Source organism: Biomphalaria glabrata, chromosome 3 (assembly GCF_947242115.1).
Source record: "Biomphalaria glabrata chromosome 3, xgBioGlab47.1, whole genome shotgun sequence".
NCBI classification, from domain to species: domain Eukaryota; kingdom Metazoa; phylum Mollusca; class Gastropoda; family Planorbidae; genus Biomphalaria; species Biomphalaria glabrata.
Window position 1 is genome coordinate 16,581,209 of NC_074713.1, and position 18,668 is coordinate 16,599,876.

The window sequence follows — 18,668 nt, forward strand, 5'->3', positions numbered from 1 at the left end:
AATTTGAACACATCTTTGCTTATTATAATTTTATAATTCGATAACCAGATTTTATTTACATAATTAAAAACAATTAAAAATAAATAGAGAGGGAATTAATAATGCATACATGGGTTGAAACATTCTCTGCCTCATTAGTCAACACTGTATAATCAGTCCAATGATACGTACAGTAGGTTTAGTCACTTTCATTGACCGATAGTCTTCACCCTCTTAAAACTCACGGCTTCTAGATGTTGTCTTACTCTTCACGTAGCATCCAAACAGTATTTAGACAATAAAATGATAATTTGCATTGTCGTTACAGTTGACGCTGTGAACCTCCATACAGCCATTACTGGCGACATTGAAGGCCATCCCATTAGGACAGTTTCCATGGATTGTAACTCCGTTTGAACATTCCACGTACCCTTGGCAATTGGATGGATCAGGGTAGTTACCATTCAGCAGCTGATATGTAGCACAAATATTATTGGCAACTGAAAAACAAAACAAAAATTCATTAATTACATCTCGCAACAATGACTTTACTGCTGAGTGATAACTTAGGTTAACGAAAGTAGAAATAGCCACGTGGCACACATAAAAAAGTGACGTTCAATGACAGGTACATATAAACTATACAGAAGGCGCTTAGATTTGATAAAGCATCGTTATAACTAACTTATAATAAGTGTAATGAAAGGATAGCTAGTTTAACGTAAATGATGGAGTTGACTTACAATTTTTTAATTGATAATAGTAAAAGTTCAACATTTTTATAAAGTCTATCTAAATATGTAATTCTCTTCTTGGCTCAACAGTCTGGACACGAAGAAGTAAATGGAAGATCACACTTTTATTTCTGCAAGTCGGACTAGAGTTACCCCACGTATTTTTAGCGGCGAAAAAAAGAGCGGGGGCGGGGAGAACTTAACCATGGTGGGCCCCAATGCGAAACGGATTTTGAGGTGCCAAGTTGGGGAGGGATACGGATAATAAGTGAAAATTAAGAGTTTGATTTAGAAAATAAATTCGTCTTTGCATTTTATTCATTCTTTACTACGTCCAGAATTACTTTACGAGCCTTGCGTGTAGCGAAGTCATACAGTATATCATAAAAATTATATTTCCTACATAGATCACGCTCAATAGCAAGAATTACTAAATGTTTCAATCTATCTACGAGAATTGTTGACCTCAAGTAATTTTTCATTAGTTTGCGGTGCGAGAAGCTTCTCTCAACACATTACACAATTACGGCTAATGCATAATGCCGTTTTTTTTTTAATCGCGTGTAGGATTGGTGTTTTCCATATTGAATCACACCCAAAAGTGATAATTTTTGTCTATATATTTCAGGAGATTCGTATGAGTTTTCAAAAGATTTTAATAATTTCCGGATATTTCCAGGACTTTTTCGTATATTTTGCAATATCAGATTTCCAGGAGCTCCTGGTAAATCAGAAGGCCGCAGGAAATCTGTTATAAGATATAACATGGTTTAATTTAATTAAATTTACACCTAGAATTAGCACGAGTCCTTTGAAAGTGCCGGGCCCACTGCGGTCGCAGAGGTTGCAGTGGCCTAAGGCCGGCCCTGCAAAAAAGCGGCTTATGCTACGCCGTGGGTAGACTAGTAAAATTATAATTCGTTAGTTGTTTTTTTTTTTTTTTGGTGTGATTGTATTTTAAAACTTACGTGTTAAATTCGCAATCAACTGATAATTTCTACAATCAAAGCAAGTCAAAGCAAACAGAGAAAAAAATCAACATATTTGGATATTTAAATTGTTCTTTATGCCTGATCAGAGGCGCAGTGGCTGAGTGGTAAAGTGCTTGGCTTCCTAAACGGGGGTCCCGGGTTCTGGTAAAGACTGGGATTTTTAATTTCGGGATCTTTTGGGCGCCTATGAGTTGACCCATTTCTATAGGTACCTGATATTAGTTGGGGAGAACTAACGGCGGTTGTTTGTTGTGCTGGCTACATGACACCCTCGTTAACCGCGGGCCACAGAAACAGATGACCTTTACATCATTTGCCCTATAGATCGCATGGTCTTTTCGAAAGAGAAACTTTATTTTTAGCTGCCCCCGAAAGGGGAAAAGACGATATTAGTTTTGTGCAGCCTATCTGTCCGTCTGTCTGTCCGTCCGTCCCGTTTATATCTCAGAAACAAAAAGAGAAAATGAAAATCGGACATCATGATATTTTAGATCATTCAAAGTTCTGATGTAACGGCTACTTTTTTCTTTTCTGAAATGAAATCGAAAAATCTAATTTTTAAATCAATTATGCAAGCAGTTTTTTCATTAAAAAAATACACCATTTTTACAACTATTCACTATTAATAGTAACAAACACCGGAGACTTTTTAGTAAGGGATATATTATTTACCATTTTAAACACATTTATGCAACCGGTTATAGATTATTGGTCAAAAAATATTTTTTTTACCATTGTATTGCTAAATTATGTAAGTTCTGTCATACTAAATACCACATTTACAAAAAAAATGATAACTTTTTTTTAATAGAAAATCTATATACTATGCAAATAAGTTGGACACAATTTAAAACAACAATTAATAAGTAGTTTTTCATATTATCGCGTGAACTGCAGAGTTCAAGCACCGCCATGGAGCACGAAACTAAAAGAATTATTTTTTTTAGGGAAATGTTTTTTTCTTGAAGCTTTCCAAAACAATTATATCAATTAGATACTCATTATAAGACATCAGTTGGGCCAGGTTCACATCTAATTTCACGTTCACTTTCACCTATCCCTTGGTCTGCTGGACCTTTGGGGCACCACACAGGATCTGTCAACCTTCTTTCTCCATTTTTCTCTGTCATTTGCCTTTGATAGAATTTCATTATGATATTCTTTCTGAAAATATTGAAACCTGCCTTTTTACCTGCCTGTGTGGACCACTTCTGATAGAATTTAATACCAAAATTCTTCTTAAAATATTGAAACTTGCCTTTTGTCCTGCCTGGGTGGACCACTTCGGGGGCCGATTTTGAGTTTGTGTTTCCACACAAACTGTCTTTGTAACCTTGTTTACTTTTATTTACGCTAAACATTTGCAGCCTAGCAATTCTATCGGCTCACCAAGTGATCGGAGTACTATTGGAGATTCTCACTATAAGCTAAATAACGTCAAGTACGTTAACTTTAACAAACAAAACAAATTGTGCTATTATTTTAGCAATATCTCAATTAGCTTATCTTTGCTTAAATATCCTTTATTACTAACATTATTATAATTAGTTATTTCATGGACCTATGTTTGTGTGTGTGTATACGTAATTAATCTTTATTACATTCGGACCCTTCATTCTTTCGGAAGACGTTTATTGTACCCTGAAATAGGTTCTTCCTGGAGTTAGTGTAAAAATTGTACACACTCTGCCCTTGACAGCAAGGGAGTGTGGGGGAGCGCTGTGAGCCAACCACTATTTCCGATAATTAAACCCCCAAAAAATGTATATTCTGAGGTATCTACAGTGCATTATTCTGCTATTTAAAAGTTTTAGTTCAAAAACCTAATCTGCTATTCTTCCTTATTTAGGATTTAGATTCTCTCGCGCCGTTCGGCGCATTTGGCGGCAAACTGCCTCAACAAAAATCTGTCACTGGCAATATGTGAAGCCTCTTCCCACCTGGTGTCCACTGCTCAGAGGACCGCCATAAAACGGTGGCGCCAAGTTGTACTAGGATGTCCCTGTTTGCTCTTTCCTCTTAATGGCCTCCTTGTCATCGCAAAGTATGCATTTTGTCGGAGAACATATCCCGCAAACCTCATGCGACGCTCTGTCACAACCTTACTAAGGGGTCGGCATAGTATTTCCTTGATTGAGACTAATAAAATCCGTCTAAGTCATCTATGTTATAACCACATATAGCCTTTTTTTTTCAATTTCGGCAGATGACTATTTACTGCAATTTATTAATGGAGCCCAGCGACTGGTAGAAATTGGTAAACTCTCTTGGCTACGCTCGTGGGATTCGGTGAATGTATTTTTCTTTGGATTCTATATCGAAAAGTTTTATCTCTAAAATCATCTGTTGGGTGGGGGGGGGGGGTAAACTAAAAATTTTCTGGAGTTTTTTTTAACAAATCAAAAATTCCCTTAGATACGCTCATTCAATTTGGTGACTGTAGTTTGCTTTAGAATAAAATTGAAGAAACAGGTTTTCATCCTAAAAACTATCTTTTGGGGGTATTTTAAACTAAAAACCATCTGAATCGGTTTTAAAATTAAAGCCTTCTGGAGGAGGGGGTTTCATCTCAAAACCTCCCTTGGCTACGCTCATAGAATTTTGAGTGTTAAATTTGCTTTTTTTATATTGAAGAGGTGGTTTTTAGCTTCAACCCCCACTGGAGGGGAGTTTTAAACACAAAACCCCTCTTGGCTACGCTCATAGTATCTGGTGACTGATGTATGCTTTAGTCTTATATTGACGACGTAGAAAAAAATTCGGAGGGGGTTTTAAAATCCAAATCTTCCTTAGCTATGCTCTTGGAATTTAGGGATTGTCGTTTGCATTTTTTTTTATTTTTTTTTTATAGAAAAGCGGGGTTTAACCGCAACCCTCCCCCCCCCCTTTTTTTTTTCGCTTCGCTGGGGCAAGTGATGGTTTAATATCAAAATCTCACCTAAAAATAAAAATCAAAACACAAAACAGTCACTAAATTACGACCCCCCCCCTTTACGGGGGTGGGAATTTCATTTCGGTGGGGGGGGGGGCGGGGAAGGTAAGCCACCCCCCCCCGACTACTTCCATGAGTTATTTGCCCATTTGCTTATAAGTTGCATGTTATATTGTGAAAAATTAATGCTTCTTCTGTATTGATATCATTTTAAGCTACAAAAAAAATGAGGTTAAAAAATTGATTCTACAGTGCTGAAAAGTGTTATAACGTGTAGACAAATTATGATATACTTTTCAAAATACAAAACTTATCATTGTTATCAACACATATTTTTTTTGCACACCGAATATAACATAAAGCTTGCGGTTGATATTTTACCTGTCATTTGTGACGCTATTCCCATTGCTCCTTACCTGTACTGTGACATGCTGTCTGGACAAGACCCTTCTTAATAGCGTCCAGCACAGAGAAGTCTGTGACATTGAAAACGTTGCTAGGAGACGAGGCTATGGCCAGGAGCTCAGATTGTGAAATGGAGCTACCGACCCCCACAGCAATGGTGGTCACGCCGCTTTGCTGGAGGGCCGCAGCAGCTTGGGCAGTCAGGAGTGCTGAAGTTATCAAGTAAATTGACGCAATCAAAGAGAGAAAGAAACAATTAGCATTAGCTAGTAATTAAACAATAATTTTTTTAAAACACTTTTTTAAAAAAAGCTTTTGTAACCGTAGTTGTCATATAATTAATTTGTAATAGATCCAGACTCTAGACTAACAATAATAAATCTGTGCGATAAGAAATATGAGTAAAAATTGCTTTTGTGAAAACAATGGGTTAGCTTCAAACTTGAAATCGCCGACCTACAAAGTATAAAGTATAAGTATATTCAACTTATACCACCACATCAGTCAAGAACAATATCTTTCCCTTGTTCGACACCAAGCAAAATAATTTAAATTATTTACTTTTTAATTTCGTCACTTTTTACAAAGCTTATATCATCTCACTCTGTCTGGTAAAAAAAGTTTAAACGCGTTTTTTCTCCGACACCCAATCTCGGATCAAGCTGACATTGTGCACAATTCATAAAAAATAGAAGAAATATTTAGTTAACAATTGGTAATAAATTATTTTGTTTGATATTTCACAGTCGTCTTAGTGAACACAAACCTGGAAAATAGGTCGAGACTATAGAAATAGATAACTATACAATAACTATACAATCTTCATTAGCTTTCCGCTAGCTGAGTGGTTACCGTGTTGGCTTGGGAAGCCTGAGAAGTCTTGAGCCATGAGTTCGAATTCAGGTTGTTCCAACTTTTTTGTTTACTTGTATAAATGCTTTTATATTGTTAGTCTAAATCTATTACAAATTTAATTACATGACTGACTCAGACTAATTAATACAGGTACGCTTAATGTAAGCTTTTTTAAAGTGTTTTTTCTTGTTAGAGTTGTACAAAGGAAATAAGATTAGAAAGAGGCGGATGAATACAGACACACAAAAGTTGCTTACGATCGTTTGAGTTTCCGTCTGTGATGACCACAGCGACCTTGCCGACATTGGGTCTGGCTCCGTGGGCTGTGCTGAAGGAAGTCGTCCTTGCATAGTTCAAGGAATCGGCTGTGTTTGTGCCGCCGGAGATGTACGGAATTTTCAGTAGGGCCTAAAAAAACAATGCTGAGAAATAATTAGCGAGCGACGAGCAAGTTAAAACTTTTAAGCAAGATGTCTTTAAGTAGTTTGAGCTAAAGGAAAAGTGTCACTTAAAGAATTGTTTAAGAATAGTTTAAGAATAGTCTAAGCAGTGATTTGAAAAATGATGCACATGCTCCCAATGCAATAGTAAGTAAATAAAAAATTGTATTCGTCAGATGTCAATTTCATTTCTCTTTTCATCTTTTCTTAAAGGGCTTTTTTTTAAAGGGCTGCAGTTAAAGACTCCACATGTCTGGATATCCAGTAGACTTACGAACTGATTCGATCTAATTCTATTGTCTCGTGGTGTGAGTGTTGAGATTGCCAGAGAAAAAAAAAGACACTTTCGTACACATTAACCTCTGGTAGCTTTGAATTTCTGCATAGAAGAGTGATAATGTGGGGGTAACTATTCAATAATTATTTTTGACTGGGTCTGAAAAATTATAAATATATGATACAGTTTGTATCAGGGGCTCTAATCAGTACATTGAGTCTCTAAGTTTCAAGCTTCATGCTAAGTCTACTACTGTGAATTTTTTAATTGAATTTGAATTTTATTGTGTGTTATTAAATTTATTTCAAAAACAAGAGTTTCGTTGGTTTTAAACCAACACTAGAATTGCGGCATACGACGGGGTGAGATTGAGATTCAATGAGATTTCACTTCTGGAAATACCTAGACAAATTCATCCCCCAACACTATTGTAACATTCATAATTATCACGGCACTTTACTATTTATATATATATAATTCTCTTCGTCGCCCAACCATGCGAGACACCACGCAAAAGCATGGAAAGATAACTCTTTTATTTCTGCAAGCTGGACTACAGTTACCCTACGTAACTTTTGAGGTGACAGAGAGCACGGCTCAGAAAAAAGAGAGGGGGGGGGGTCTAGAACAAGTAATCTTTCTCTTTACATTCTATATTTGACTACATTTATTGTGTATACACACGTCAATATCTGGTGTCATTAAAATAGTTGCATGTTTTTTCTGTAGCTTTGTTTTGAATTTACCCCTTCGTATTTCCCTTCGTTTCCTAACCATGGCCACGGCTTCACATTTATTTCGTAGAGTCAACAGGTCTTTCAATGTAGTCGAAATTCCTGCATCATGTAATTGTTGATTTCTATCAGTCGCATATTTCTGGAAAAATATCTTCGACGAAACTGTTTCTGTAAGCTTTGTTTGCGAACATTGCGACGCCCTGTCCGTTGTTCTTACTCACGGAACAATCATACTCTCGACAATACGCTGCCTACATGAATACTTCCGGCGTTTATGGTGGCGAGCAGTCGTTTGCCCAAACCCACCCCATTTGGACAACTGTGTCTTTCAGGAAGTGTTTACCCGTCACTAACTAGAGGCGTATGCTACGCCGCGGGTCTACTAGTGCATTACAAACAAATAGTACTACGTGATGCAAAACGAAACTGTAAAAGGTAAATAAAACATTTTGAGAGATAACATGCGAACAAGACATTTGTTTTTCCTTTAATGACTTTTTGATTATTAGTTACGCGCAAGTAAAAACATCTACTAAGACTGATTATATTAATTTCTAGACATGGTAAAGTCAAAAGAAAGTAGTCTAGCCTACACTACTGGATCTAGCTAGATTCTGAATGTCAATTTTTATTTTAGTGAATATTTCGAGAATTTCCACTGATATTTTTAAAGGCTTTCATCATCTCAATCTCCAGGCCAAATTTAAATTTTAACATGATTATATTTTGAAATATTAAAACGGTCAAACAAGAAGTTTTTGTTTTTTAAACCCATAAAGAATTTGCGAGGTGATAAAAAGTTTGCACAATCATTACATTTGTTGGTTAAAAACTTTAGAATCACTATCGGGTTGAAGCCCGAACCAGCTACCTGAGCAACATCGGCGTTGTTGTTGTACGTGTTGAAATTGAAGACGTTCCGGGCGCTGCTTTCGATGAGGATGGCACTGAATTGGATTTTGTCAGGGCCAATCCGAAAGCCTTTGGACAGTTCTGCTGAGAAGTTGGACAGAATGGCGTAGTCGTAAGATCCGATACTTCCAGAGGAGTCCAGGATTAAGAGTACATCAGCGGCACTCGAGCAGACAGTAAACTCTGAAAATAATTCAAAGTGACAATGAAATCAAATCACAAATCTATATTTTACTTGCCGATACTCGTGCTACGCTACGGTTTAATTAGTAAGTATTTGCTTATTTCGTCAGAACACTCTTAAACCCATAAGTAAAACGGCCCGCATTACAACGCTTCACCACCGCAAAAAAAATTCTATATCCATGTTGTTTTTTCTTTCACTCTACAAACAAAGCGACCACAACTTTCTATTAAGGAGTATGCTCAAACACTTCTTATGCCCATCAGTTTAGCAATTGAATGTTTTAATGAAACGTATGTCCTTGAATCCTTAAAGTGCACAGCTACGCTTGATACCAGTGCTACGCTACTGTTGAAATAATCAATATATGTGTATATCGCCTTGAACACTTTGAAACCATTAATAAAACGGCCAGCATTACAACATTACCCGACGCCACACAATGTTTTAGCCTCCAATTCTATAAGTTCCCTTTATTTTTGTCTTTCATCCTTCAATCGAACGGCCCACAAATCCATATTATGGAGAGTGTACAAATATTTCTAAGACCCATTAGTTGTAGTCTTCTTATCTACCTGCATTCTAATGTCCCCAAATACACACACATACACTATTTTTAATGAAACTCTCCTCCCCCAACAATATACTGTTACGAATCTCACTATCCAGGCTCTCTGCAAACTGCACCTTACACCACCAACTTAAAGAACTTGACAACTCAGGGCTCCAAAGTAACGTAACACTTTAATAGTTGAATAAATAACAGCCAATACTGTACAATTGGCAACACGTACTCTGAAAATATCTCTCCGATAACACCGTACCGCCGTATCAACTCTTGCACTGGCATCTCCGTCTCGTTCCGGGCTTGCACTGAGTTCAACAGTTCAGGATTGACTTCACACACTAGGCTCGTTGTGTCGGACTCGATCGCAGACCAAGATCAAGACGCCAGTCGTCTCAACTGTACTTGACAGTACTCCGCACTGAACCGTCGTAATGCTCCGTACAGAACCACACCGCTGAACTGTGCTGTAGTCGACCGGACTGTAGTAAACCGGGCTCTGAACCGTCTTGACTGCGACACCTCCCCTCTTATATAGGGTCCCTACTGGCCTTCTCGAACCGGACAGAACGCAGCTCGACGTTTCTAGGTGGTCAGATGACTACAACTCTCGTGACGCTCCTGAGCTCTGTTCACGACGGCGATCCTTCCCGAACTGTCCTGTTGACACTCGACTCGGCTGACCGTCGTAGCTCGTCAAGGTTGACCGCTCGTCTAGCGCTGGCCTGGGGCGATTTGCGTCGGCTGACTACACAGACACCACTACCCCCATTTGTGCCACCACCAGGTTTATAACAATACTATTTGACCCTTTGTGTATTCACTGAACTACCAGTTTTACAATAATATCTCTTTACATGTTTCTTTTGTGAGTCATAGATCTAGAATCTGAGAGACACCTTGTTTAGAATAACCCATCTTCACAAACTCTATCGCACATCCTCCACCCCCCCCCCCCAAACAACACGTACATTCTCACAATTTAATATGCCTTCACATTCACTGTGACAATTTTAATCCAATTTTAAATTTTGCTTTAGAATAGAAAACTACTTGTACATCCAGATCTAATAGAGTACTTATCTTATATAAAGCAGACGTTACTTCAAAATACAAGATAATTACGTCCTATGCTACTACTTGTAGATTTAATCGTTTTAAAATTGTCCTACTCACACATGCTTTCAGACAGATGTTAAAGCACATTTGATAATCACATTAATCCACTGAAGGATTCAAAGAGGGGTCGTCATTACACCCCCCCCCTCCCGCGAAAGGGAGGGTGGATGAATTTTAGTAAAGAAATCACAAAATGTTGACCTATTTGGAGGGATTGGGAGGTGGCGATGACAATTTTTTTTGTAGCAATCACAGCTTGTTAACAGAATCAATTAAATATCTATATGATTAAAACTTGTTATTGATATTTTAACCGATCTTTATATTATGTCGTTCTCATGTTAGCCGATTGGGTGGGGGGGGGGGAGAATACATTTACTGCCCTTCCCACCTAAACCCTTTGAGGGGGGTGGCGGTCCTACTTTTATTTAGAAATCATATTTTTGTTAACAAAATTAGTTGAATTACAATATAATTTTTATATTATGTTGCTACACTTCTGGTATCATAGCCGATTCGGTGAGGTTAGGTGGGGGGCGATAGCTTCTGCTGCCTCCACACTCTAGCCCTCTGAATGTGGTGGGGCGGTCCTATTTTTATGGAGAAATCATAGTTTGTAAACAAAATTAGCTGAATATCTATATAATATAAGCTACGTATTGATGTTTTAACCCCTTTGTATATTATGTCGCACAAACATTCTGACTAAAATTTTATCAATAGTAAATATAAAATGAAAAAGGGATGTACCAGGTGGGAAGGGCGATACATGCAATCAGCTTCCGCTCATCGAACAAACCAATGCATTTTTCTTTAAGTATTTTAGTTAAAAATTACAAAATGTAAACAAATTTGTCACTAATATAATTTATATATGCAATAAATTAAATTCTTATATTGAGTCGCCCCACCCCCTATTCTTTAATACCAAATGCAATCATTAGCAGATATCATAAAAACGAGCGAGGGTTAATGTTTTCACTCTACCCCCTTCTCTCTCTCAAGACGAAAAGATGACGTTTTAAAACAGAAAAGTCAAATATGGCGACAGAGTTTATGTAATTGCACAAGAATTTATCTAAGTTATTTTTTTTTTGGAAAATTTAGAATTCATACGAAATTTTTCATTATAAGAGTAACAATTGAGATGAGTTCTGAACCCAAATATTATTTTCCTAGTCACCTTTTTCCAACATTTACATATACGGATGTTTTTCTATTGTATAAAAAAAATTTGGGACTATATCTCACAATGTATACTTGAATCCTAAAAATGCAAAGAAATTAGAGTAGAACCTAATTGGTCCACTTAATGTCTCCTCCCTCTTCCGAAAATTTTGTTTAGAGATTTGAATTATAGTTCTGTATCAAAACAAAGTTACAAACATGCATATTGAACAAAATGTATCACTTACAAATGACCTTTTTTAAAAAATATAATTAATTTTTCGATGTAGATGTCAGGAGAATGCGTTTTGCAGTGAAGAAAACGCTTTTGGCGTCGGGTCTTCGCTCTGGACCCCACTGGGAGGACATACAGCGCTCCCTCAGACCAACTAGCTGTCAAGAGAAAGGCCCAAACATGGCTGTTTTTATTATTATTTTCCGAATAATTTTTTTGGCGGCGATCCTCAAAACAGTCTTAATCTAATTATGTTGGGTATCTTATCTTTTCAAGGAAAAATCGGTTGTATTTGCATTGTAGTATGGGCCTGTAAATTCATATTAGAATATTTTTCAAGTTAAACATTATAGAAAAGGTACTTTTTAATAGGATGAAGAATGAGCTGTAGATGTCAGGAGAATGCGTTTCTGCAGTGAAGAATGCAAGAAAAAGCTTTTGGCGTCGGGGCTTTGTCCCGGACCCCACAGGGAGAGCTTACATCGCACACCCAGACCACCTACCTGTCAAGAGAAAGGCCTAAATATGGCTGTTTTTTATAATATTATTATTTTATTTTTCGAAAAAAATTTTTTCGGCTACGATCCTCAAAGTCTTCTTCTAAATATGTGGGGTATCTTATCTTTTCAAGGAACAAATGGGTTGTATTTGCAATGTAGTAAGGGCCTGTAAATTCGTATTAGAATATTTTTCAAGTAAAATATTATTTAAAAGGTCCTTTTAATATGATGAATAATGAGCCTTAGATGTCAGGAAAATGCGTTTCTGGAGTGAAGAATGCAAGAAAACGCTTTTAACGTCGGGGCTTCGCCCCGGCTCCCACTGGGAGAGCGCTCCCCTAGCCGTTAACAGAAGGTCTCAACATGGCTGTTAGCTACACCTAGAGGGGAATTATATCTATATGGAACGAAAGAAAATTACGCAACAAAGAGCGTTTATAAGTGCTTAAGGGAAAGGAATTATTGTTTTGTGCTTTAAAAATCTTCTTTAAAATTCTTAGTTGATAGAAATTGCGATTAAAAAATCACTTTTGGTAAATTTAACCGCTTCAGTTACAATCTTTAAAATGGCTTAGTTAACCTAGGCATCGGTTAAGAAAGAATATATTTTCGTATTTCATCGTCCACGGCAAGTTGCAGAATTAGTGATCATAATTATTATGAGTGAACAGGACCAAACAATTTAATTTGTGGATTTCCAAGGGCCCAGATTGATTCACTCAATCATCTTTCATTTATTATTATTGTCCTTCTGTGGGTTTGGCCCATCACGTAATAGTTTAAATTTTAAAATGTTTATTGCAAAGAGTCTGTCCAGTAAGCATCATATAATCAAGTTCTTCTATTAGCAGTGTAGCGAATGAATCTACATCTTCTTATCTTATATAATACAGACGTTACTTCAAAAAAGAAGATGATTACGTCCTACGCGTCATGCATTTAGTCATGCATATTAACCAATGATTTAAATTCTGCCAGGTCACTGGTTTTCCTGGCTAGCTCAGGCAACCCATTCCATGCTCTAATAGCACTAGGGAAGAAGGAGTATTTGTACTAATTTGTCCTAGCATATGGGACGAGGAATGTGCCTTTATCTTTGTGTCTTTCTGAGTATTTTATTAAATTTTGTTTTTGTATTTGAAGATTATGGTTCAGTGTTTTATGTATAGTTGCTACTTTACTTTTGAGTCTTCTGTCCTGAAGGCTTTCCAAATTTAGTGATTTTACTAAAGGTGTTACTCTGGTTAAGTGTGAATATTCGTTTGTTATGAATCTCACTGCTCTATTTTGTGTCTGTTCCAGTTTTATAATGTTATCTTACAAACGAAGGATGCATATTCTATTATAGGCCTAACCAAGGTTAAATAACATTTTAGTTTTATGTTCTTATTTGATTTATAGAAATTTCTTTTATTAAATTCTAATGCTTTGTTTGATTTTTAGCGGCACCCGAAAGGAAAAGACGCTATTAGTTTTGTGCGAAATGTCTGTCCATCTGTCCGTCTGACCGTCTGTCCGTCCGTCCCGTTTAGCTCTCGTAAACTAGAAAAGATATTGAAAATCCGACATCACAATATTTTAGACCATTCAAAGTTCTGATGCAACGGCTCCTTTTTTTTTTCTGAGAGCGAAAAATCTAATTTTTAAAATCAGTTATGCAAGCAGTTTTTTAAAGAGAAAAAGCTAATTAGTATGCATTATTAGTTAGACCTAATTTAAAATGAATAGTGATCTTATAAACTTCATTTTTCTGAATATTTTTTTTCATTGTGGAATTTTTTTATTTTTTTTTGAGGATTCGAATAAGAGATTGAGCCTTTTCAAAACAATTAGATCAATTATAAGACATCAGTTAGGCCAGGGGAGGCGCGGTGGCTGAGCGGTAAAGCGCTTGGCTTCCGAACCGGGGGTTCGAATCCTAATGAAGACTGGGATTTTCAACTTTGTAATCTTTTGGCGCCTCTGAGTCCACTCAGCTCTAATGAGTACCTGACATTAGTTGGGGAAAAGTATAGGCGGTTGGTCGTTGTGCTGGCTACATGACACCCTCGCTAACCGTAGGCCACAAAAAACAGATGAACTTTACATCATCTGCCCTATAGAGCACAAGGTCTAAAAGGGGAACTAGTTAGGCCATTTTCACATCTAACTTTACATTCACTTACACCTGTCCTTTGATCTACGGGACGGTTGGGGCACTACACAAAATCTGTTAACCTTCTTTCTCCATTCTTATCTCTCATTTGTCTTTGATATAATTTCATTTGGATGTTCTTTCTGAAAATATTGAAGCCTGCCTGGGTGGACCTCTTCGGGGGCCGATTTTGAGTTTGTGTTTCCACACAAACTGTCTTTTGTAACCTTCTTTTTTATAGTTTCATCAATATGTGGATTCCATGACAGTTTTTCATTTATTATAACACCTAGGTATTTTGCATTTTTAGTCTGTGTTACTGGTTTGCCATGAATAAGATAAGTGGAATTAATTTGTTTTAGTTTTTTTTTGTTACTCTTAACAACTGACATTTTTCTGGGTGGAAAGACATCCTCCAATTTGATTCCCATTTCTGTAATTCATCTAATTCTCTTAGTAAAATATCTGTGTCTTGTGTTGTTTTTATTGTTCTATATATTATACAATCGTCTGCAAATAATCTGACTTGCGTTCCTGAGGTAATGCAATTTGGTAAATCATTTATGTAAATTAAGAATAGTAGTGGACCTAAGACAGTTCCTTGAGGTACACCTGATTTTACTGTTATCGGTGTTGATTTAGAGCCATTTATTATTACAGTTTGTTCTCTCCCTATCAGAAAATCTTTAATCCACTGATGCAATGGACCATCAATGCCAAAATATTTTAATTTTTTAAGCAAACTATGGTGGTGAAATTTGTCAAAAGCCTTAGAAAAATCTAGTAAGATAGCATCTATTTGTTCACTATTATCTAAACCTTTTGAAAAGTCATAAATTAGTCCTATTAGTTGTGTTTCACATGATCTATATTTCCTAAAGCCATGTTGGTATGGTGTGAGGACATTATGTTTGTCTAAGTGGTTTATGATGTTGCTACATATTATGTGTTCTAGGATTTTACATGTGATGCTGGTAAGTGATACTGGTCTTTGGTTTCCTGGGTCAGATTTTTCTCCTTTTTTAAATAGGGGGGGGGGTGACATTAGCTTCTTTCCAGTCCTTTGGTACTCTGCCCTGGTTAAGCGATGCCTGAAAGAGTATTTTGAACACTGGGGCTAGATCATTGCTTAGTTCTTTGAGTAATCTAGCTGGAATACCATCAGGTCCAGACGCTTTATTTGGTTTGGTGTTGGCTAATAGTTTTTGGATTCCATTTACTTGTACTACTATATCTTCTATGTTGTCTACTTGGATCAAATTAAGTAATATGTCTTTGTCTCCTGGGGCTGAGAATGCTGATGCAAAGTATTTGTTTAGAATGTTTGCTTTAGTTTCATTATCATTGTGTATTATGTTATGTTCATCTTTTAATGGCGCTTTGCCTGTTGTTTCTATTTTCTTAGACTTAATGTATGACCATAGGTTTTTGTTGTTATCTTTAGATATTACATTGTTTATGTATTCACTCTGCAGCTGTCTGTTTACAAAGCTTCTTTAGTCTATTATTGAACCAGCATTTATTTATTTTGTTTGATGTGTATTTAGTTGGTATATGATTTTCTATAATGCTTTTAAGATGGTTTTTAATGAAATTCCAGAGGTCATCGACTGGTTGGTTAATGTCTTTTTCTAATAAGAATGTTTGTTGAAAGTTTAATTCAGCTTGGTGTAGTTGTGTTAGGTTACATTTATTCCAGAGTAAGATTTTTCTTTTGGGTTATGTATTGGCTACTGCTTTTATCTGACTGTGTATTTTTATGGTCTCATGGTCTGAGAGACCAGGGATAATATTGTTACGAATCTCACTATCCAGGCTCTCTGCAAACTGCACCATACACCACCAACTTAAAGAACTTGACAACTCAGGGCTCCAAAGTAACGTAACACTTTAATGGTTGAATAAATCTGAGCCAATACTGTACAATTGGCAGCACGTAACACAAGACTGTACAAATATCTCTTCGATAACACCGTACCGCCGTATCAATTCTTGAACTGGCCTCTCCGTCTCGTTCTGGGCTTGCACTGGGTTCAACAGTTCAGGACTGGGCTCGCTGTGACGGACTCGATCACAGACCAAGATCAGACGCCGTTCGTCTCAACTGTACTTGACAGTACTCCGCACTGAACCGTCGTCCGTACAGAACCACACCGCTGAACTGTGCTGTAGTCGACAGGACTGTAGTGAACCGGGCTCTGAACACCTGCCGTGAACCGTCTTGACTGCGACACCTCCGCTCTTATATAGGGTCCCTACTGGCCTTCTCGAAACGGACAGAAGGCCCTCGACGTTTCTAGGTGGTCAGATGACTACAAATCTTGTGACGCTCCTGAGCTCCGTTCACGACGGCGATCCTTCCCGAACTGTCCCGTTGACACTCGACTCGGCTGACAGTCGTAACTCGTCACGGTTGACCGCTCGTCTAGCGCTGGCCTGGGGCGATTTGCGTCGGCTGACTACACACACACCACTACCCCTCTCTGTGCCACCACCAAGTTTATAACAATATCATAATCAACTACTAATTCAGGTCTGATCTAATGTGTTGTTTAATGTAGTTGGCTTTTTAATGATTTGATCTAAATTTAGGTTGTGGAAAGTTTCTATGAAAAGCTCATTTTTGTCCATAAGGTTTTGGTGTTTATCTATGGTTAGTGTTTTCCAATTTATATCAGGTAGGTTGAAATCCCCCATAATCCAAAAAAAACTGCATTTTTATTTGTCTCAAGTGTAGTAAACTGATTACATAGTTCCTGCATGTATTCTAAACTAGAATTTGGCCTATTATTAGGGATGTTGAAGTGGTATTAATTTTACAAAATGTTGATTCTATATTTTTTGAGTTGGGTAAGGTAATTTCTTCTGCTACAAGAGTGTTGTTTTTTTTTTGCTTCATGATTATCAGCCCTATCTTTTCTAAAAATTTCATAATTACTATTGAAAATTTCTGCATTATACATTTCTGGGTGTAGTCAAGTTTCTGTTCCTGCAATTATGTCTGGTTTCTCACATTCTAATAAAAGTCTACCTTTTTTGTTCCTAATGCTTTGAAAATGTATTACTAAGGTTTTTAGGTATTTTGGTATTGCATCCGTAGTAGGGTTGTTTAATGAGGCTGTTGTATTTATTTTAGTAGATTTAGGTTTAACAGGAGTGGATCTGGCTAGTGGTTGATGAGTTTGGTTTGGGATGGTGTTTAAGACGATTTCCTGTGATTCTTTTTATTTATTCAACTCTTTACTGAATACTGAGAAACATTTGGGTCGAGTGCAAGATATCTGCTAAACCGAGTTGTCAGCATAGACATAAATAAATATAGACTGTCCGATAAAAGAGTTTTATGAAACGAAAATTTGTGACTTGCAATTTCGTGTACTTTATTATGCAGCAGTGTAGTTTTGTTTAATTTCTAAGACTGAAGATCATGCAACTTTTCAGAATTCGGAAATACGACAACAATAGATATACATGTTTTTAAGTTACATGAAGGTATTTCCTTTTTCCAGTCTATATTTATTTATGTCTATGGTTGTCAGCCAACGTAATCTTTAGATGATTATAGTTTTAATACTTAATTAACAGTCCAACCTGCGTTTTCACTATGTTGAAATTAGTTTATTTCCATAAGGATTATAAAAAACTGTCTAATTTCTAGGAAAATCCTTAAAGCAAGTGTCCAGTTTCCTGAACTCATAAAGAATTCACAATATAATGAGAGAACTTGTACAAATATATCTGAATTTACCTGGCAACTAGCGCATAATAACGACAATGATTTAACTCACCTGCTGAAAGTGTTGTACTTGTGGTGTAAGCTGTCGGTACAGGGTCGAAAACAAATGTAGGAAAATATAAGAATGCAATATGATTAATAAAGTAAATTTGGTACTACTGTAATATTAGAAATGAGAAATATTGAATATAACAGTAATATTACAACTAAAGTAATCTCTGTACTACAGTAATAAAGAAATTTTAGTACAGTACTTAGTATTATTAGTAATTAAGTATTGTAGTATTGTAGTCAAGAAGGAATGTTAGCAGAATGCTGGATGAGATTTTTTACCGGGGGGGGGGGGATTTTTTTCTCCCCTATCCACGCCTCATAGTGGCGCTCTGGTGAAAACGGCCGTAAGAGAAAACGATTAGACCAAACGGGTAGCGAAACAAGACTCCCGTGGGAGTGCCTAAAGTAGGGTGCGAGAGTATTCCCATTGCAATGTGCGGGATTGTAAAAGAGCTCCCACGACCTTGTCAACATTGCAGGCGCCGTTCCTCAAGGGTCCATTACATAAATGGCGTCTCCCGCACAGTTAGCATGGCATAGAATAAGAAAATGGCAGTGGTTCCTGGTGTCTCTTGTCCGAGAGTCCGGAGTGGCCGTGTCACCGGAAATGACACACTGTTCAAGCAGGCAGGTGAGAGGGATATCTTTTTCGCTTTTACAGACCTAGAGTTTCGAGAGACTATGGCTCAATTCTACCTGACAGTTTCAAAT

The 18,668-nt window shown here is 37.0% G+C and overlaps 1 protein-coding gene across 4 annotated transcripts in view; it reads right to left on the reverse strand.

Moving 5' to 3' along the window:
- Nucleotides 1-14: 14 nt before the first annotated feature.
- LOC106073914 (collagen alpha-1(XII) chain-like) overlaps nt 15-18,668 on the reverse strand; it is a 42,609-nt gene continuing 23,955 nt past the window's right edge. For all 4 annotated transcript variants that reach the window (XM_056023676.1, XM_056023675.1, XM_056023677.1 and 1 more), the window contains 5 exons: nt 17,956-17,985; nt 8,223-8,446; nt 6,155-6,305; nt 5,054-5,251; nt 15-479 (listed from right to left, as the gene is read on the reverse strand). In XM_056023676.1, the coding sequence (XP_055879651.1) occupies nt 271-479; nt 5,054-5,251; nt 6,155-6,305; nt 8,223-8,446; nt 17,956-17,985 (812 nt within the window). In that variant the 3' untranslated portion in view covers nt 15-270. The remainder of the gene's footprint in view (nt 480-5,053; nt 5,252-6,154; nt 6,306-8,222; nt 8,447-17,955; nt 17,986-18,668) is intronic.